This window comes from Perissodus microlepis, chromosome 7, assembly GCF_051167445.1.
Source record: "Perissodus microlepis isolate ML-2025 ecotype Zambia chromosome 7, ASM5116744v1, whole genome shotgun sequence".
In the NCBI taxonomy this organism is placed as follows: domain Eukaryota; kingdom Metazoa; phylum Chordata; class Actinopteri; order Cichliformes; family Cichlidae; genus Perissodus; species Perissodus microlepis.
This window is the reverse complement of record NC_140467.1, coordinates 40,638,572-40,661,404: the sequence shown is the minus strand read 5'-3', so window position 1 is coordinate 40,661,404 and position 22,833 is coordinate 40,638,572. Positions and strand designations below refer to the sequence as shown.

General features: G+C 38.8%; 1 protein-coding gene across 1 annotated transcript; it reads right to left on the bottom strand.

The window, feature by feature from the left end:
* Positions 1–13,400: 13,400 nt before the first annotated feature.
* LOC146383659 (coxsackievirus and adenovirus receptor homolog) lies at positions 13,401–21,201 on the bottom strand. The gene is made up of 10 exons (XM_084935046.1): positions 21,033–21,201; positions 20,093–20,153; positions 19,652–19,908; positions 19,194–19,290; positions 18,627–18,893; positions 17,302–17,412; positions 15,717–15,785; positions 15,505–15,558; positions 15,245–15,371; positions 13,401–14,342 (listed from the first exon to the last, which is right to left on the bottom strand). Exons 2-10 carry the CDS (start codon positions 20,145–20,147, stop codon positions 13,856–13,858), a joined length of 1,524 nt encoding a protein of 507 aa, XP_084791172.1. The 5' UTR covers positions 20,148–20,153; positions 21,033–21,201; the 3' UTR covers positions 13,401–13,855.
* Between the last annotated feature and the right edge of the window lie 1,632 nt (positions 21,202–22,833).

The window sequence follows — 22,833 nt, the reverse complement described above, 5'->3', positions numbered from 1 at the left end:
GTGTGTCCTTTGGCGATTCCTCACAAAAATATACAAGTCTAAATTAGTTCAGTAAACGTTTGATTTGATAGCCGAGGCTTTTATCCCAGGCTGGTGTGCAGAGGAAAAGATAACCAGACACACACCCAAAAATCACTGCTTTTACTCACAACGCCCTTTATAAAAATGTCATTTTACTGAAATAAAACGTTTTTTAAAAGTGTTGACTATTAAAAACAGGTTTTCAAGAACAAGTACCAAAACCAACTGAAATAAGAATAATTTCTGCAGCAGAGGAGTTAAAATCCATGAACAACCTTTATGACTGATATAAGTAGAAAATGTGAAGTTTGCTAACATACAGTTAGCCTGTAGGTGCTAAGCTGTTTGCAACTGTTGCACCCTAACAGCCCTGTTGATGGACTAAAACCAGGCTGCTCATATTCAAACTGATAATTGGATCTATACTACTGTAAGTCTCTCCAGTGCTGTTTGTTAAACGTCTCTGCTGTCCACAAGTATTAGCTTACTGCTTTAACCAATGGAAGCATTGTTTCTGTATTTAAAAAAAACAAACAAACCTTTGCCACGCAAAGTTTAATTTTTGATGTATTATTTCAATCTAAGTTTTAGTTGGTATGTAAGTTGAGTTTTTGACTTACAGATGGCAAAATTATTTTTTTCAGTGGTGGAAACTAGCTTTCATGAATTCCTCTGTAAAGAATGAAAGTTGTGAAAGGTTGAAAGGTTTGTACTGTAGGCTAACAATTTTAGTGATGTTTCTTTCTTTTTTTTGCTATTTAAATTGCTTTAAAAAAAAAATTGATATAATCTTAGCCAGTGTCTATGTATTTCAGCAGGTATTCACTATATTTACTGAATTAGTTTTAATATATTGTTAGCTAAAAGTTTAGCTGCTAGCTATACTTTTAGCATAATCACAACTTTTTTTTTTAATGTTAGTTAGCTTCTGTATTGGTTATTCACTATGTCTAACTAACAGTTTCATGTATTTACACATACAGTATATAAGATTGAGTGACGACATTAAAAAAAACCTGAACTCTGACAGAATTTCAGCAGAAATGCTGGTATAAGTTTAACTAGCAAGAGGGAAAAAATGTTTGGTTTTGCAACTAAATTAGAGTCTCAAAATGCTCAATGTTTTTGAGCATCTTTGTGATATTTGACTGAACATAAAGCATCTATGTGACCAATGAAATCAATGTTTATTTAGATAGTGCTTCAAATTAACTACCTAGGTAAGTGCCCAAAAGCATTTCAAAATGGCTGCCAAGTGTAGACCCTTGCTGCTGTGAAGACTTTAGCATTGGCTTATACATGTGAAGTGTTTACTAGGTTTAGTAAGTTCAGCCTATTTATCAAATATTCTTGGCTGTTATTTTCTATGACACTCAATTAGTTGTGATAGTAGCACCCCTGAAGAACAGGTACCATCAGACCTAGAGAGGCTAAAGAAAAAACGCTGTACGGTAAATTAACTAAAAGTGCATTTTAGTGCTCAAAGTGTTTATTAGCAGGGAAAACTTTCAGGTTGTTTTTAAAAACATATATATTCTGGTGTCTGAGCGTAGCACGAGAACAGCAGCTTCCGTCCTCTCTCTGTCTGCACAGGAAGTGTTCAGGCCCAGAGCTTTAGGTCACCCGCGTTTGGCAGAACTCGTAGCCCAAACACACAATTAATTTAATCACAGGAAAATGGACCTGAAGCATTAAAATGCATTTGGGCATGGACATATAGTGCAAGTAAAACTAAGCCAGCGTGCGTGACTGAAAAGTGCATGTGAAATGCTTGGGTGTGGACTCGCCTGCGCTCACACTCGTGCTCTTTCTCTCTCACCTTTCATGCAGATTTGTCTCCTGCATTATTCATACACGTTGAGGGAATCTGGTGACAATAGCGTAATATGAATTCTGTTATGTTGTGTAGCCCGTGTATGTCTCGAAAAAGGAGCAGGAGTCTATATTATATGGAGGCTCTCTGCCTGCTCTCTTCCTTCTGTGCCGCCTCTGATTATAGCCCGAGCCGCGGCGCTCCTGCTGCAGCTGAAACCGACGAGGAGGACGTGGAGTTGGGCGATGACGGAGCGGACCACTTCAACGTAGTCAGAATTGGATTGATCCCACATACACACCTCTCATCTCCTCCTTCTCCCCTCTCTCTCTTCTCATCTCCTCTGGAGTGTGAAGAGCACCAGAGTGTGAGAAGCCACCCTGAAGATCTCATCAAGGATCCAATCAGTGTATGAATACAAAATGCAGGCTCCTCTTGCGATGTGATGATGGGGGAAACGAGAGCCTGTTTGGAAGAAAAAAAAATCTCTGCATATGCAAATTGAACTTAAAATTTAAATGAATTAGAGTGTCTCTGACCCTTTCAGGGATGTACTAACAGGCTCTGAGGAAAAGAATCCGCGCAGATTAGCCTATTAATATTTATGTGTGTAATTGGTGGGCTGCGTGGCGTGAGGCCTGGTTGCGCCTGGTGGCATGTGGACCACGTTCAGGCTTAATCCAGGTGGGCGCTCTTGCTGCCTCTAACAGGGAAATGATCGACCATTTTAGGAGGAAGCTGGATATCCTAATAATCACGTAAACCAATACTGGGTAGTGAGAGTGTTTCCTTCCGGAGCTGTTGGCACGTCAGTCATTCACAGAATTGCTCCTGTCTGGTCTGCGAGCCATTTTAAATCAATGGAGCGGCCGCCGCCCCACCCCCTCGGTGCGTTTAGAGAGGACCACACGGGGCCTCTTTGGATAGCTACTACACCCGCGAGGAGGCTCCCCAACCATCACAGGGACCAACCAGACGTTCCAGCACACACACACTTGCGCGCACACACACCTCCCGGTTCTCAAATCTGAACAAAGCGTGCCTCAGTCTAAAGTGGTTAAACTGTCATTTCAAATCGTCTGGACATCGTGATTACCGGCATGGGAGGAATTATATATTTAGCTTTATGTCCGTCGCCATTTCCTCCCCCCGCCCTGATCTGAAGTGACTAGCCAGTAGTGCCCTCGATATTACTATCTCTGAGGAGTTTAAGCCTTCCCCCAGGAGACGAGAGTAATCAACGGCTGCCAGCAGGAGAGAGGGAGAGGGAAGGAGAGAGGATGAGAGGTGTGGGGTGGGTGGTGCTGGAGGCTTGGAGTGATGAGATGGTGGAGGGAATGGCAATGGACTTGGTTTCTAGATATATCAGTTTATTTAATAGAAAGCATGAAAAAAATTCTTTTTGAGCAATGTTGTTATAACAAATAATTTTTTCCTCTTTTTTTCTTCCATTTTCAAATCTAAAGATTAATAGAGCCACCTGTGGTACAACAATATTATATTGTATATATTGTACTATATCCACAGCAGGTAAACTATCCTTTGGAAAAGGCTCTATTTTAGTAGGTCATCTGTCATTAAGACCATTAAGTTACATTTTATCATTTTTTCAGCACCTTTAAGACATTTTTAAGAAGTGAAAAATCCTGTTGCAATGAACTGCAAAACATTTAGCCTTTATTTTACCAATGACCTAAATGTAACCCAGTTTGTACTCTGTAAATCCTCATGATAAGGGACAATAGCTGATAAAAGGAAAAGTGTAAGTGTTGATGCTGGTAACACTGTTTTCTCCACACTCCCGGCCAGTCTCCAGCATTTCATCCATCCTGAAGAGACCCATTCATCCTCAATAACGTCACTGCTCGGTCATCAATAAAAGTGACCTGTAGGAAAGCAGATGAACGCAGCCAACGGACTGGACAGGAAGCCTGTTAATCTGCAACTCAATCCAGCCCTAGTCTAGTGAAACCTGGCTCAGCTTGGCTGACCGAGGCCTGCGAGGAAGGAAGTGAAGGACTCAGGAAGCAGTGTTCAGAGCTTTCACCAGTCATATCCATCACATAGCGCAGTGTTGGAAGCATATGTGTGCGTGTGTGTGTGTGCGCGCCTGTTTCGCCAGTCATATCCATCACAGGGCTCTGTCTCCAGGCCTGGGCAAGAGAGCTGGAGGGTCATTAGAGGGGCCGGGCTGTAGGCTGCTGCGCTGCACTTTAACTAAACATCTTTTCCATAAAATAAATGCTTCCAGGTTACCGCGGGTCCTGGAGGAACCCTGGTCGCTTCGCTTTTGCTGCCACTCATCTGATCCCAATTACCAAACAGACTGGGTCAGTGCCAGCACAGAGAGTGTGTGGATATTAACTGGAGTTGTGTGACCAGACTCCAGTGAGGATTCAGAATGGACCTCAACAACCCCAGTGGCATCTTCATTTCTTTCTTTTCTTTCTTTCTTTTTTAAGCTTTTTGGCACATCAAAGTGGGGTACTCACACGTGGCTCCATCGTTCCTGTCACTGTCCACTACTGTAATCTAAGCAAAAAATAATCCCTCAAGTGACCTTGTACATTTAGGTTAACCGTCCGGGGCTTAAAATCTGACATCTCGATCAAACCTGTGACCTATTTGCAATGAGACTGAACCCACAGTGCCAATTTAACTGCCAAGAAATTTGATACTTGAGCTCTGGTGTCCTGGTTGACCCCTTTCACTGTTCTCCAAGCTCATCTTTTACTGAATCTACTATTTAAAAGAGATATGTTTTTGTGATGAAATGTAGCGTCAAACCACTTCAAGACTATTTCTAAATTATTTGTTTTCAATACATTTTTTGTATCTGCTCTTTGGTTTTCCCTGCTGTCCAGAACCTTGCATAAGCTGTAGTAGTGTATTGTGCGTTCCCATAACTTGCTGCTATGTGCTGTCGTGAGGGTGTTTCATATCAATTCCTTTCATGAGCTGCATGCATGTAATATATTGTCACAAGAAACTTTTAAAGGAGATTTTAATTCTATAACCTCCTCACAGTGTTTGCATTGATATTTAAAATACTCAGTCTGAGTGAACGCACCGTGCTGACCTCGGAGTACACTGACCTTTTTTAATTTTCTGGTGCTTTAATGTGATAAACGAAGACGCACGTTCGCAAACAAAGCCTATCAGCTTGCGAGAGCTTCTAAAACCGCGGTGCTCCGCGTTGGATTTTTGCACGAGAACACCCATCACAGCTGAATCTCTGAGCGTTTGTGTGCAAGCCAGCACATTCATTGCTTTCACTCCAGTTGTATTAAATGTATGAAGGTAATCTGATCTTGGAATAGAGGAAGAGTCGATCACAGTGATGTATATGCCCTTGTGCATATGTGTGTGTTTTTGTGTGGAGGGAGTGTGCATTTACATTCATACATTATTGAATAATTGTTTCCTGATGCTCCCCTCTTTCCTAGAATATTAATTACCAAATGATGAAGCTTTGTCGGTCTGAGAGGTTGACACTGAGGGAGGAAGTGCAGGAGGGGGGCACGCATGAAGGAGATCGTTCTTTTTGATGGGGGTTAACTCTTGTTTTGCGTGTGTGCGACTTGTGGGTCTGTTGTGATGTGGAGCGTAGAGCGGCTGAGTTTGGTTTCAGGGCAAGGTTTGGGTTTTTTTTTGAATGGGTGATGAGAATTTTCTGGGACAACTGGACAAAGTGGATCTTTACTGTTACTGGCGAGTGATCGCTTATCAATAGATTTACGTTGATTTCAAAGAAAGTTTTTTTCAATTAGAACAAAAAGGCATAAAACCAGATGTCTAATAGTTGTACTGTAATATTTATGCGCTCTTTTGGCCACTGTTTTGATATTTTATGTACTCTTTTCCTTGTTAAATGAAGTTCAGTACAGGACCATTACATTTACAGTGACAACAGTTTGATCAGTGACTTTAATTGATTCAGTTTCTGCAGGTTTTTGGCAAACATCAGGGTTTCTTAGGGGATAAATTAACATTGTCTGTCTTGTTAATGTTGGTTTATAATGGAGCACTGTAACAAAAAAATAATTTCCCCCAGGGATCAATAAAGTATTCTGATTCTGATTAAATCACTTTGAAGATAAGACAGAAGAAAGGAAGCTATAAAATCCTTCCCAATGAGAGAATCACAGCAAATATTGCTTGCTTTTGTTCATGTTTTCTTTTTTTGAAATCCAGATTAGCCACACAAGTAAATCAAATTTCATGGATTGAGTAGCAGACCAAGTCCTTAACGCTCACTGTGAGCCTGCATGAGAAGTGCAATTGCACCATCTAGTGGGACCCTCGTGTACAGTGGCTGTTTTTGTGTGTGTGCATAAAAAGTGAGACCAAGATCAGTAAGTTCAGAACTTTTTCCACCTTTATTGTGACCTGTAACTTAATACAGCTGAAAACTGAAATCCTTTACCTGGTTGGTAAATAAATATGGACACCCTTAACCTCCTAAGACCTGAACTCTTTCATGGCATGCATTTTTAATTTCTCTTTGGTATTTGTTCTGATTGGGACCTGATGAATTTAAAAACAAAGAATTACCAGATTTTTGTTTTTGACAAAAGTGAGATCCACATATGAGGACATTTGTTTTAAATTTCGATAAAACAGTGGGAGCATAATGTCCTCGTAAGTGGATATCAGGCCCTTGTAGAGCAAAATTGAGTATTTTGGTTGAGACAATCCAAAATGTGATGTCCACATATGTGGACACCAGGTCCTAGGAGGTTAAACTAATTCTTTGTGGAAACACATTTTTGGTTTTAACACAGCATTCACTTGTTTTAGGGAAGGTTTCTTTCATCGTGGCACGTCTTAACTTTGTTAACTTTGTAGTATTCGCACTGTCTTCCTTGTAGAAGTGCTTCAGATTGTGAGGGCATCTCCTGTGCACAGCCCACTCCAGGACCCCACACAGATGTTCAGCTGGGTTTGGGTCTGGGCTCTCACCAGTCCACTCCAAAGCTTTAATCATCTTCTGGTTAAGCCATTTTTGTTTTTCCGTGGGTGCATGTGTAGTGGTGGTGTGCTGAAAGGTGAAATTTATCTTCTATTTCAGCTTTCTAGCAGATGCCTCTGTTCTAGCTAAAGAAGAATAGTCACTACCTTGTTCAGCAGATGTTTGGGCTCATCAGACCACACGCTTTTTAGTGACTTGCTGCAAAATTTAGCCTAAATGGATGTTTTTCCTCTATAAGAAAAAGCTTCCATCTTGCAACCCAACTCCCCCAGGCTCATGTATATACAGAATATGGAGCTTGTTGTCACATATAGTACATGACCCTGCAACTTCTCTAATGTTGCTGCAGGCCTCTTGGAAGCCTCCCTCACCAGCTTTCTTCTTTTCTTTTCATCAGTTTTGGAGGGGCTTTCCAGTTTTTATGTAATGTGCCATATTGTCCCTGTTTTCTTCACTTACTGATGACCGTCTTCTTTGTTTTCCGTGACCCATCTCATGTCTTGGAAATTCTTTTGTATTCCAACTGATCCCTTTGATGCTTACGCAGACGATGGATTTTGCTGCAACTAAGTTAACATCAGGAAACTCCTACTGGAAAGTAAACTAAGAGATGTTGGTTTGTTTTATAACAGGATTGTATAGCTTATAGGACACATTGAATGTGGAAAAAGTTCTGAAATGATTTATCTTGGTTTCTTTTTTTCTTTTTCTTTTTCTTTTTTTTTTTTTTTTACATTTTTTACAAACATTTTAACGACTTTTTATAACCACAGCAGGCAACGATGGATCCCACAGTAAGTAGGCTTTAATGGCTGGACCAACATGCTTGTAAACACCGATTAAATGAACAGAAATCTCTGAAAAGTAAATTCCCAGTAAGTACTTAGCTTTGGTTTACACTCACTGTTTAGCTTTATAAGCCCAGACGTCACCCAGACTTAAAGCCATGAAACACACGAAGCTTCTGATGTAGGAGCAGGCTTGTAGCTGAGAGAGAGCACGTATGAGCTCAGTTTTTGTTTCTTTGGCAAATGGTTTTCTGGTGGGAGCTGAAGGTGGTGAAATTATGTTAACACAAAGAAGAAGCCCCTCTTGCATCATTAACCACTTCTCTTCTGTCTGTAACCATCTCCAAAATATCGCAACACATTTGGTGCTTCCTGTAAATTTGGGTTTTCCTAAGAATAAGAAGATACTAAAAGGATGTGGAAGCTATGGAAGAGGCATTTTTGACTAAATGAAGCTGAGTCCTGGTGTTTCTGAAAATGTGGTCAAACTGCTTCGATTATGCGGTCTGTTATGTGTCTACTGTAGAAGAATGAGGATTGATGGATTTTTTTGATGAATGTGTGTGTGTGTGTGTGTGTGTGTGTGTGTACACTAAAATGTAATGATTCAGAAAAAAAAGGTTATTTCAGCTCCTGACTCTTTCATGGCAGTAAGTGTTTTTCCCTCCTCTTCACTCAATCCCAAATGATGAAGCCGTGTCAGAGACAAATGTAATGAAATTTCCAGCAGTTCCAGTGAACAAAGTAAAGGCGCAATGATTAAACTAAAAAATTATCCATTTTTGAATTTGCTGCGAAGAGCAGAAAATCTGAGGCTTACCAAAACCCCCCGAATAAGCAGATTCTGCTTTAGCAATTTAGAGTTTGGAGGAAGTTGTTTTAGATCATTTACAGGCAGCTGCTGATCAGAACAAGGCAATAAAATCTGATAATGTGTAATAATCGTGGGTGGCTTTGCTGTTCAGTCTAGTCATATTTATTGCCTTTCTTATCTATTTATCTGATCTCAAGTAAATGTGGCATTTATTTGGATTTGTGTTCGTGGTTACGAGGGACATTAGTCTGATATTTCTCCTTTCAGGGCAGATTTTCTGTTGCTCACTGCCAGGGTAAAACCCTCCTTTGGCTTTAAAGAAAAAGCCTCCTGTCTGTGATGGTCCGTGGGATTTGTTATTTTTGTGGTTTATGGTAAGGTTGGTTTCTGTTTCTTTAGTGCTGTGTTTTGGGTTTTTTTGGTCATTATAACTTCCTGCTTTTGGCTTTATCATTTGAGACTCAGTCTTGTATAACATTTGCTTTCTGTTTTGACTTTATTTCTTATTATATTATATTATACTGTTCTTTCAAAACTTCTGTTTTATAAATTATTGTGTTTAAATAATTGTCTGTCAGAAATCAAACAATGGTTAAATGACAATTTCCTCCAGTTAAATGCAGATAAAACAGAGACCTTGATTATTGCACCTGATCACATGCTCTCAGAAATTAAGCAGCATATCAGTTTTTTAGACCCTTCATTTCAGTCGAGTCTCAGAAACGTAGGTGTTATATTTGATAGTTCAATGTCTCTTGAGAAACACTCTAAACAACTTGAACTGTTTTTATCGTCTAAGAAACGTTTCTAAACTCAGACTGCTGGTGTCAAAGGCAGAACTTGAGATGATTATTCATGCTTTTATCTCTTCTCGTTTGGATTATTGTAACGGTCTTTTTACTTGTCTTAACAAATCAGCTCTGGATCGCCTTCAGTCTGTACAGAATGCCGCGGCAAGACTTTTAACTGGCACAAACAAGAGGTCACACATTACTCCAGTTTTGGCTTCTCTTCATTGGTTGCCAGTAAATTTTAGGGTTCACTTTAAGATTTTAGTTGTAACTTTTAGAGCTCTGCACGGTGAAGCTCCCCAGTATGTCTCTGACCTGTTGAAACCTGCTTCATCCCAAGCACTTAGGTCGTCGGGTCAGAGGTTACTGGTGGTCCTACGTACTAGGTTTAAAACACGTGGGGATCGGGCTTTTCAGGCATTGGCACAGAGGCTGTGGAACTCCCTGCTGTTGTTTTTACACTGTCTAGACTCCATTGACTCCTTTAAAAAGCAGCTGAAGACATTTATAAACAAACAAGCTTTTAATTAATTTTTTCACTGTTTTATATTATTTTATTTGTATTTCTGATTTTATTGTGAAGCACTTTGTGATTTTTATATGTGAGAGAGAGAGAGAGAGAGATAGCCTTTATTTGTCAGTTGCAGGTCTTTTGCCCACAACCGAGATGACAGACCTTGCCGACCGTACATACAATACACAAACATCACATTGGGGAGACAGGTCAGGCTAGGTAGCGAGGAAAAAAAACATCGAAATGTGTAACACAGAAGGATAATACAGGAATGCACAGATATCAACACACCATAGCACAATAAACACAGACAAGCAACATGGGAAAGAGTTCCAGTGTGAAATGTGCTATATAAATAAATTTTACTTACTTACCTTCCCACTCGATTAGTTTGTTTCCTTTCTGTTGTCTGTGTGTTTAGTCGATATATTTTGGATTGCTTCCTGTTTTGTTTTATAAAAGTTTTCACTGGTGCCTTGTTTCATTTCTGACCTTCTGATTGTGTGTTCAGTGTTTTCACTTGTTTCTTGTTCCCATCGAGTTGTAAGTATAGGCTATAAATAAAACAGTCCTCCCTTTCTTCTTCGACACGTCGTCTGCTTTGGGTCCATTTCTGTTGTACAGAGTTCCCTTGTCTGACTCGTAGTGTTTGATTATATCGGAGGTTTTTGGACTTTGTGTTTTTGAATTTATTTAATCGCCAATTAAAGCGAGTGTTTTATTCGAGTTCTCTCCCTCCTGCGTTCTGGATGTTGCATTTTCCTATCTGCAGCCCACAAAACCACCTTACTGTCTGTTGTCTGGCTTTGCCGAAGAAGTTCATGAACAAGTTTGTGACTGAAAGGCACGTAAACAGATTTATTGTCGTGTTTTCCCTTTCACATCACTAAATTTTGGAAGGAAAATATTTAAGTGAATCATAAACGTACCCAGTACGACACATGCAGGCTGCCAAGTTGCTCTTTACATTGAGCGTGTTGAGTGTGTTAGTGTGCGTCCGGTTTTAGTCTCATTTTTACACAGAGATCAGTCAATAATAAAAGCTGGAAGAAGAACCAAAAGTTTTGCAGAGCTCTGTGTGCAAACTCAGCAGTTTGCACACAGAGCTCTGCAAACGTTACAAATGTATTCTTAAATACATTTGGCTTTTATTTTTCCTCCCCTTTATTCATGCTTGAATGTTTTTCAAGATTGTATCGTGACTCAGACAGAGCTGAGTTAGCAGAAGAATAATTCTGACCAGCAAATTGTAAGATTTAGACTTATTCAGCTGTTCAGATTTTGCAGAAATTGTTGTTCTCAGATGACTCCGAGTCAGATTCTTCCCTTTGACTTAAATATCTGCAGGCTCACATGTGGGGAAAAAAATGATGAGGATGATACCATGGCATAGTAGTCGTGACTTCACCAACTTAAGGATTTCTTAGGGTCTGATTGGAAGTAATGATCTGTGTTTTGATGACGTGCCAGTTTCCAGTTTACACTGCACCCTGGTTTTGCATTAAAGCAGGTTTTCTTAGATAATGCCTGCGCTCCAGATTGTGTGCCAGATTTTTCCAGGGAACAGCAGCCTCTAAGATCCCACCCAGCCCCACCTCAGCTTCTTACAGAAGGTTTGCCCTTACATCACAGTGTATGGATTATCTGTTATCTGCCTTTACTTGAGCTGTCTGTGAAAGTGAAACACATGCATAAAATAAAAAAATATATACTATTTTATGTTTGTTATGTTTGCCTAATGAGGACTGTGATCATCTAATTTACAGTGCTCTTGTTGGTTTGCATTATTGAAATAAATTAGTCCACATCGATACTTTTTTACAGGTCATTGGCAAAGGTTTCCAGGATTGTTGCTTTTTGGTTGCCCCTTATTTGCTGATCTAATTTAAGCCTTTTCTTTTAAAATTTCAAAAACATCCAATAATCTTCCATTTTAATGTATATAAAAAAAAAAAGTTTCACAAACAAATTTGTATACAAATTAATTGGCTTTAGAAATCAACCGTAAACTACTGTGGAACTGCTTAGTTTGAAAAATGATAGAAATGTGAGCTGAGCTTAAAGAAAAAGGAGACATTTTCTCAAAGAAAAAGTTTGTTTGCGTTAAGAATATGCAAAAACACACACACATAAAAACACTTTTTCATCTTTAGTAGTGGTTGTATTGTCATAAAAGCATATCATCTAAAGAGGGGATGATATTCTGACCAGTAAAAACCATGAAGTCACAGATTGTTTCAAAAATAATCAGTTAATCAATTCTACTGGATATAAAGAGGGAGTTATATAGAAGAATTTTTTTATAAACTCCAGGAGTTAGACAGCTGGGTATTCCCAGAGTTGTGTGTGATTTTCCACACAGATCTGACAGAAGTTTGTATTTTTAAAAAATGGTGAAGAATTGAAGTCAAAGTGCACAAGGGCAAAGCCTGGAGTTGGGTAAGTCTTTTTTTTAAACAGATGCTGTCTGGGGTAAAGGTCTTGTGCTGAAAGAGAAGTAGATGGCTGACTAGGTTGCATGCACTCTTTCTCATTACAACGGTTCCTTCTACTAAGAAACGGCCCCATAACATGATGCAGCCTCCACTGTGCCTTAGCATTGGAGTGCTATTAGCCATCTCAGCTTACAAAAACAACAACAACAAGTAATAAAGTGCTGTTGAGATGGTTCTCCTTCTTCTATCCCACTTGTAATGATCTGTTAGACACTTCTTGTACATCCTGGACTCTCAAAAAAATCTGTCAGGGAAATCGAGCCAATCAACTGCCAAATGGGGAAATAAAGCAAACATACGAGGTCTTTTTGGGAAAAAGTGACAACAATTTAAATTTCTTTTAGGGGGCGTTGTTTAGTTTTTTTTACTGAGTTTAACTACTATGGATGCTAAGTGACAAATTGCTTGGATGCTTCCCTGATTCAGGCCCTTCTTCCCTACATGTAAATTTATGTGATGAGTCTTTAGGGATTTGGTCTTCTTTTAGCTTTCTACAAACCCATCTCTACTGAGTTTCCTTTTTTAAAATCACATTTTAGTTGTGTATTAGCTTAAAGACAACAAACTACTTTGGTGGAATATTTCCCCTTCTGTTTTATTGCAGTGTTAATCGCACATCACGTGTGTGACTGTAAACTACAGTAAGCCCCATTATTTGGATATCATTCTCTTATTTAAAGCATGTTTTCTTTCACTTCTCTATTTACCACACAAACGTTCATCGCTTTTTGTGCATTTGATAAACGAAACAACAACAACATGCTGTTTACTGCTGACTCAGGACTTTTTGAGATCATGTAAAGTCACCAGCCGTAGCGAAAAAGTGCACAATCGAGTTTAGTAAAAGATGATGTCGACCAGTGCAACAGATCAGGGCTGAGAGAAGTTACTGGCTCGATGCCATTTGAAATTTTGTAAACATGCTAGCTTTTCCACAAAATGAAGAACCTACAAAAATTTAAAAAAAGAATTAAAAAAAGACCCTTTCTTTTTTTAAAATTAAATGTTACTGGCATAAATGATCTCTTGTCAGGAACACTCAAAGAGTCACTTCCTCTTACTCTTGACACCAGAGAGAAGCTGTTGCTGCTTTTCTTGCAGTCTAGCTGATGCCCTTAACTATGACCTTTCTCTTTTTCATGCACATACACTGAGCTAAAACAGAAACCACTGCTGTATCTGAACTGTTACATGTATTGAAAAAGGAGATTTTAATTGCCGCTTTCATAGATTCTGCAAACACCAGTTTCTTATCACCGCTTTCACTATGCAGCTTTTCCAGTAACAATGATGTACTTTCTCTAAAAGAATTTTGAAAAAACATATTGCACAGTAATGAAAGTGACAATCAAGACAACAAAGAATACAAAATTATAATTTGTTGCACGTCTATAACTTCCCAAGCATCACTTTGAATACACATCATCATGCAGTACATCACTTTCAGTACATTCTGCAGCATATCTGGGCTTATAATGCCTATCTCTCTCTCTCTCTCACACACACACACACACACACACACACACACACACACACACACACACACACACACACACACACACACACAGAAACACAAAACTCTTGCCTCATTTGTTAAAAATCGAACTCATATACAGTGTTTTTTTGGTCACAATATTATTTTTAAACTCAGTACTTTGCAGGTTGTATTTGAAGCTTTCGAACTCCTTCATTCCCAATCGTTTGCCTGAGCACGGGGCAGTGTCCTGGGCTGGCCGTGACCAGCACCCTGCAACCTGTTCGTTCACTTAGAAACTTCCTTAATGAGTCATCGAAATATTGGTTTCCTTCTTTGTAGCTGTCCAACAAAAGCAGAGCCTTGCCAGATGTGATTAACAGAGTTCTCAACTTTTCTGTTGATATATTTTTGGTGAGTGAAAGCTGAGTTGTTATCTCCTGAAACAAGTCGTCTTTCACGGAGCTGCAGTCAACATATAAGAGAAGATGAAGTGCGCTGAGGTCGAGGAAGTTGGAAAGGGAATCTGTGGGCCATTCAGTCCAGGATGAGATCAGGATGTGGGCTACAGTTGTTTTCCCGCTTCCGGGAAGTCCCTCAAGGAAAAATGTCTCACCAGCACCCGGGAGTAAAGCAGGAAGATTCACAGGGTGGCCTTCACTGAAAATAAAAAAAGCAAAGTCGAGATTGTGAAGTCAACAAAACCCCAAACAAATTTAGAGCATGGTGTGGCTGTGAGGTTTAAGTTCTTTTTCGAGATCCTGGGCTTTTTACAGATTACTTTTACTTTACCTCACAGTGACTTCTGCATAACAACGTTTACATTTAAAAACTTTACTGCGATACATCGTCATGTACTGTAGCTATCAGTGCATTCAAAAAATGTTCTCGAGCTGAGCTTCACAAGCTCACTCACTGATTTCGCAACTGCTGCCTTGGATAAACCGATAGCCATGACAATGTCAGTCAACTATCATAAATTAGCATTAAATAGGCAGAAGTACTGTTCGCAAACACAAATGTAGGAACAAAAAAAAGAAAACAAAAGCCTTGCCATGCCATGGTCATTCCCTTTTGTGTATTATAAAAAGTTTTTAGCTGTCACAGGAACTGTGTTTAAACCCAGCATTATATATTTTCATTAAGTTAAATCTGTAAGTAATAGAAGGCTGTGGCTGAATATACAACACAAATTTAGTTAACACAGTAAATTAATTGTGACCATAAACTTGTCTTCATTCAGACCCCTAAAAATATAATAACCTCATTATTTTTTAAATGTGCTATCTGCTATTACTGTAGATTCATAGAGGATGGTGTTACTGCTAACAAGGACCACTACCTAATAGAACACTAATTGAGACGACTTCATGTAGCACGCCACACACAGCTCTGCACAATGCTGGGTGGTTGCAAGTAAACGAAAAGAGGATTCACTGTATGCGATTTTCTGGAAAGAAGAACAAATTTCTTTTTAAGGCTGCGTGTACGGGAAATGATATCGGATAAATGCATAGTCGTCTATTTCCCAATCATTTTGGACGCATGTATTTATGACTCACTTGTTTTGCAGTCTGCGAGGCAGCTCCTCCGCACTGAAAGTGCCGCATTGATTCCTTCGCTCTGCACTGAGAAAGCTTTCTGAGTAATGTGTTTTCACATACAACCCCAGATTTTCCTCAACGTGGCCTGGAGACAAAAAGAAGTCAAGTCAGTCATTTGCTGAAGATGTGAAATATCCTGCAGGTCTTTCTTTTCAGATAATCTTTCAGTGGCACATAAATCATGTAAACTATATTTCTCAACTTGATAAGCTACCTACCTTCATTACAAGGAGCTATCTCGTTCTCATAGTTGTCGTCACAACTTCTCAGACCTGACAGGAGGGAACAGCATTGTTAGAAATATGACAACACAGAGGACAGTAAGATTAAAAAAAAAACAAAAAAAAACACTGAAGAACTCAGTTTTATTTATAACCAGTGTAGAAATTCAACAGCAAAACAGCAATAAAAACATAACCACTGAACTCACGGGAAGCAGCGGTAGGAGCAGGTCTTTCCAGGAGGTTCCTGGTGCTGTGAGTGCTGTGATTGTGGGATCCTGTAACAAAAAAGTGCACTTTAATGCAACGTACTGGTACAGCAGGTGATGTAGTCTTTAAGCACTGATACACTGAATGTATGGAGGTTGTTGGGTTTGGTTTGTTTTGAATTATACATTCTTTAATTGACCTTATATTTGCTAAAATGGTGCTATGCAACCATATATGTAGTGATTTGGTGTCACGGTGTCATAATCTATTATAATTCTGACATATGACATATATTTGCACACATATTTGTGTCTTTTTATATTTAAATGTATATTTATTACTATTTCTCTATATTTTTGTATCAATATGTCTGTTTCTACACTTTATTTTAAATCAGTGCTTGACGTTTGTTGTATACTCAATTTCCCTCTGGGATTAATAAAGTCTCTGTGATTCTGATTCTAATATTTTGGCTTTGAAGTTTCAATTATTCCTCAAAATGTCCAATATTTTCATATGCTCTTGAAAGCACCACAATAAAGATCCATGCCTTCCTGATAACTGCGTGACAGTTTCCTGATCTATCTGTAAGTAAAACGTCATTTTTACACATTCATATGTGAAAATATGTTTAATAAGTTTTCCAGTGAACTTGAGTGAGGTGTGTGAACAATAATATAAACTCGTGCTGAAAAAAATCACCCGTGCGTTTACAATTAGCTTTGAATTCCCCTTGTAGATAAACCAAAACCACACTGGGTGTTTCCCACAATCTAGCCGGTCTGGTCTGATAGTTGCGAAACGCATTAGAATGTAAAAAGCTAAGTCATGGTCACACGAAAAAAAACAAAAAAACACTGCAGGTCACATGCTAAAGAATTTCCAGCAAAGTTTTGTTCAAATCACAAGCATTATAGAACAAATCGGACAAGAACCTCCTGAAACGTTCACAGATGCTTCCTCTTTTACACGACCTACAGTGTCACCAGTGTTCCTGGGAGTATACATGTGTTGTTCTCTTTTCTTTTTTTTCCCAGTCAGAGCTGCCCAGCCTTTGACACAGGAAAGATACGTTTTGCAGTGCTGAGTAATGAATTCAGATTGTCTGTAAGCTGTTTGGCACAAGACCAACAACAAAGTTTTGGTTTTGCTTGGGCATTAAAGTTAAAATCATTTAGCCGATGTCAGCTCTGTCGTTGCACATTTTATGCAGTTTTACTGAATGTTTAAAATGAAACCAGAGCGAGCACTTGCAGCGAGGTGTTAAATACTTTGTCTGTTTTTGTGGCAAAGGGAAATGCAGGTTTGCATTAAGATCACCTACATGTTGTATTACAGGTTTTGCAAGATGACTGGCTTTGATTTTGAATTTGTTTCTTAAATATCTTGCAAAGTATCCATTGTTTGAGATAACTGTTTATATCTAAGCCCATTATTCAAGATAACTGCTGCTATCTGTGGTGTTTTAACACCTCACTAAATTGTTACCCATCATTTTGTTTGAAACCAACATTTCTGTCTGCAGCATGACACAGGATATGTAAGCATTCCTATCTGTGCTGAACTGAGGGACTGATTGGTTACCTTTTCGTCGTCGATAGGTGACCACTCCGACAGAAACGAATGCCACTATCACTGCTATGCACAGTATAATGATGACAGCATCATTTTTTGCAGGATGAAGTGGTATTTCATCTGTAAAAAGAGTCAAAACATTGTGGGATTAGTATTTCATGGTAATATCTATGCTTTAGCAACTTTAGCCGCTCTGGAAATAACCAAACATACCAAAGGCATATGACCACAAACTTCCCCTTTGCTGGTCAAGGACAAAACCTTATAGCAGCTATAGTGCCTCGTTATGCTGGTGCAATGGCAGATATGATCACATAAAAATGTCTTCTTTCACATATTTTATGTATTTATTTATTAGTTCTTGTATTAACAATACATTTCTCTTACTCTAGCATTGAACATTTTATATGTATAAGAAATGAATTAAAATATATTTCTCATTTCCCTCAACAGGATCATCATTAAACTCTACCCTTTTGTGTTTATCATTACAATATGACTTACAATAAAGCTTCCTGTGGGAAATACTGCATGGGAAAATGTGGCTAGTTTTTCATCAAAGAAATAAATATGACACACGAAAAGCACATTAAAAGTGAAACGGTTTCGATACCTGTTTTGATTAAATATATATTTTTTCCATATTGGTGTGAAAACGATGAGCACCCTACATGCAGACACAGAAAAGTCTCACATTTGAAGATTTGCTACGCACCTACATCCACACACCAGACACACACCACCCACCAGCTTCACAGAAACACATGGGAGGGTCTATTAATTCCAGGAAAGCGGTGGGAAAAGTGGGGGAATCATATCTACATATCTAAGTCTCTGCAGTTTGATGTAGGGTGGGGATAAAAGCCAACATGTACAAAACAAAATTCTAATCATAACAGGAAGTTGGTGATGACAGGCACACAGGTTATGAGAACATATTTCCTGTGGTAGCTTTGAACATTTAGAGCTTCACTTGAACTTTAGTGTCATCTGCTCTTTTGGGGACTGTTTAAAAAAAAATCTATTTCACTTTCTGATCAGTTAAACAAGCACAGTATGTAATGTTGGAGCCTTTTCTCTCCTTTTTTTAAAGGAGGCACACAGTACAGCCGGATGATTCCCACCTGGAAAAGCTGGGATTATGTTACATCCCCCTTCCTGTTAAATATTGTGAGTATTGTTTTGGAAGAAATCCACTTCTGCAACGCCTTCCTGAAAGGAAGCCCTCCTTTTGATCTCAAAGGCACAGCTATAAGCTGCATCTAACTCTCATGCACACGCAGGAGGACATGTAAATACCATGTACCATTTCAAGACTGGAAACGAACGCTTACCTGGAATATAAATTGTTGCAGAGCTGCCGTCTTTTGTAAATTTACAGGTGTAGTTGTTTTTTTCTGATGAGCTGACTTTTATCTGGCTGGTGATTCTAAAAATCTGGTCTGGTGTTGATTCAGCAGTGGTGTTGGGATTGAGTGTCTTCAGGTTTCCATTCTGCCATTCAACCGTTGACTTAGGGTATCCCTCAGACTGGCAGGTTATCAGGACCTCATCACCTGTTGCTGCCCTCTCAATGTGTTTGGTCACTGATTTATAAGATGCTAGGGAAGAAAATGACGTTCTATTGTAACACAAGATTGATAACAGCATGTGCTGAGTTTGTCAAAGTTGTTTTCTTTTTTCTTCTTCTTCTTTTTTTTTCTTTTTTCTTTTCTTTTTTTTTTTTTTTTACAAAATTGACTAATAGTGGTCTTTATTTCATTTTCAGTTTGAGTGAAACTTTAACTGGCCAGAAATGACCATGCGCTTTGGCAGTTACGAGACCATTCCCAGAACAATGCTTGTGAAATCTTCAGAAAAGAAAAGTAACAGGCCTACACTGCAACACATGTACTTCTCACCTTCAACAGACAAGGCTATAGTTTTATAGTCGGCTCCATCCGCTGAATGAACCACACACTGGTACTTCCCGGCGTCATTGATTCTAAGACTGGACATCTGTAAAGTGACAAAAGAACAAGAGTCCTCTGTTATGCCCTCTTAAAGAAACCAAAATGGAAAACATATCAGCTCTATCCCTCCCTCTGCCTCTCTGATTAGGGTTTTATTCTGTACTATAATATAAAAAATTAAACAGACTTAGTCCTTTTATGAGTAAACACCCCTGTAAAGTTCCAGTAAAGTTATCCTGTGGCACTTTCTAGGGAATTTAAACCTGTTGAGAGTAATTTTTAAAAAGATGAAGAAGAGCTGGCAAGTTTATACAAGCTTAATGCTCAGAGTAAAATTAGTAGGAATTAAGTGGTAAGCCGTCCAACATGTGTTATGTAAGTCTGAGAAGCTCAGTGCCAGGAATTACCTTCAGCTTAGCCCAGCCTTCCGCCAGCTCCTCGGTCAGAAGCTGCACTCGTCCCCGATACTTTGGAGATTCCGAGCGCGCCACGCCATTATCCAGCCGGATCACGTCCTGAACGGAGTCAGAGTTGATCCAGTGCCAGGTCACGTTCAGGTCAGGATGAGGATAGGAGGGTTTAGGGTTGAACTTGCAGCCCATCACGACACTTTCTCCAAACTCTGACGTATACATGCTTTGCTCTGCCTCAACAGTGAATAAGACTGCAGGGAAATGACACAAAATAATGCCAAGATGAAGGTAAATACTCCAGTCTTAAAATGTTTACAAGCATCTTATACTTTTTACATAATCTCACTCTGCAGCTGTAAGTGCCTCACGTGTCAAATATGTAGTTATTGTTCTGACTTTGCTTCTACATATCCAAAAAATTTATTTACCACCCACCTGAGAGAGAGGGCTGAAATAACACTTGTAAAACTATAAGAAGGGCCCAGTCCATTGAGATCTGAGGATGAAAAAAGGGATTATTACCAGAAGTTGAGATTCTTTAGTGATGAAACATGAGTCACTTTACCGAAGAAAACCAGATGTGCAGTGTGACCTTGTTTGCCTCTTAATTTGGCAAAAAGCTGTGTGACACTATATCACATGGTAATCCCAATCTAGCATGACTCAGCTCCAAAGAAGTACTTCCCTCTTCTTTATCTTTTATAACAGGAAAAAATAACACAGGGAAGTTTTTGTTTTCACACTGAAGCCATGCCAGCACACTTCAACCGCACCATCCTCACATAACAGCCCACCTCTCTACATAAAACATCTTTCCACCACACCATTATATCTGGAAGTGTAGCTGTACCAGGCTTCTATAGAAAAAATATAACTTAACAGCAACTGCAAATGTGTACAAGAGCATCTTTGTTTGCTTACACAGTAAGCAACTTTGATAGGTGAGTAAGTAGGATATAAATAGACATTTTCTCCGGGATTTCCTCCCCAAGTGGAAAGACAACTACAGTTCTGCAGAACTCTGATTGTTAAGATCTGTCATCTGTTTGGTTAACCATAGTCTTATCTGATACGTGATAGTAAGGGAGTTTTAGAGTACGTGTATGCATACACAGATAAATCAGATGAGTCGAAACAGAATCCAAAGACAAAAATAAATGTTAACGTCAAAAATAGATGGCCGTGTAAAAACAGAAAAAATGTACATGGCTCATTTGTACATACAAAAAGATACAGAACATAGAATATCTTTACATTATTATTTTTATTATTATTAATATTGTTATTATTGATGGTGTTGCTCTAGTGTTAAAATATATATGTGTATATATATAAATTTTTTGAGTTGTCCTAAATAAATAATATGTCCTCTTACCTGTAGGTCATTCAAAAACAGCCAGCTGTGTTCTCATTAGTGATTTCCTTCTTCCTTGAGCTCTAAACGTGATCTGAACTCCCTCCGTCAGTCCCTTCGAACAGTTAAGGCAGGAGAAGTGGCCACGCCTCCTTGCTTAACTGTACTCAGCTCAACTTCTTTATGAAAGTACGGCGTTTTTTTCGTGGAAAGCTTAGACGGCTCGAAATTAACTCTCCGCTGCTCACACGGAAGCTGACTTGTGATTACTGTAAGTAAAGAAGCGATCAAAATGTTCCCGACAGTAAACTCCTCCAAATATAGTGGCTCAAACATTAATGATCAGCAAACACATATTGAGCAACATTCGAGTCCTGTAGCTTGTATCCGAAACTAATACTGGTTAGTTTTTTGTGGGTTTTTTTTTACGCACTTGTTTCTGTCTATGTGGTCAAGACTCCCAAACTATGGCGTCCTTTATCGGGAATTTTTTATACTACCTTAGTATCACCCAGTTTGACCACTTACTGTAAATATTAATCCAGGTAAAACTCGTAACAATATCATCATTAGTGATGAATGAGTTAGCAAAGATATCCTCTACTTAAAGAAAATAGGCTGTGTAAATATTTTAGTGTAAATAATAAGTAAAATTCCAGCAGCAGCACCTGAACTCTCGGTCTAAGGTCATAATCCTAACTCTATAACTTGGGGGAAAGAATCAAGAAGGACTTTTTTCTTAGAAAATGTATTTATTTATTTATTTAATGTACCACTTATAATGGCTAATGGTTACATTTCTCTGGTTATCAAGACTTGAGAAAACTAATTAACTACTACCATGGGTTATGGTTAAGATCAATCAATCAATGATGTCGTTGGCTTTTTTTTATACTTTGACTCAGGGTTGAAGCACCAAAAATTAAATACTATACTATAATACTTTGTAATTTTTGTTCATTGTCTTCATAGATGTTCTTTTTAAACTGCATGTAATTATTTGAATTTCAGTATGCTAAGTTAAATATTTATCATTTACAAATTGCTTATTAATAGCACAGTATCACTTTATTAGTAACTTATTAATGCTTTATCCTTCCTTTCCATACTTAACACCAGCAGGGCCAGTACCTAAGGTTTTCCCCTCTACTACATCATAGTAATACGCTGTTGATGGTAAGTAATGAGCAAGACATGATCTTATTAACCTCAGCTCAGTGTTTGCCATACTCATTCCCCTTAAAAGTGTTTAGTATAGTTTATTATCATGTAACACCTCTAAAAACTACAGTTATTAATAGTGTCTCTGTAACTCTTTGATTAAGTTTTTAACTCAGAATCTATCCATCTATTGATCTTCTTTTCTGGATCTGGGTCAACAGAGTCGAAGTCTAAGCAGAGACATATCCCCTCCTAGGCCACCAGGCCAGTGTGTCCTGGGTCTCCCCCATGTCTTCTTCCCAGCAGGACATGCCTAAAAACCCCTCACCTAGGTGGCTATGTGTCTACACGTTTACAGTCTATATGTGTTTTGTGGGCTTAGAGAAGACATTTGACTCCACCAGGGTGTTGCTCATTGTTTCAGTTCCAGTTAGAGCTTGGTTCCTGTGCTGGCAGTAAATCAGGCACATTCCTGGTAGAAGTTGGATCCCACCAAAGCTTCTCTACTAAAGTTTTACTTTTTCAGTATTACTAATGACGGCAACAATAAACAATATCCAGAAAGAAAAAGAATAAGATAAAATACATAACTACTTGATCTAAATTAGGTTGGGTTGCAAAATTCATATAGCAAAGCCAACGTATTAGTTTTAAGGGGATC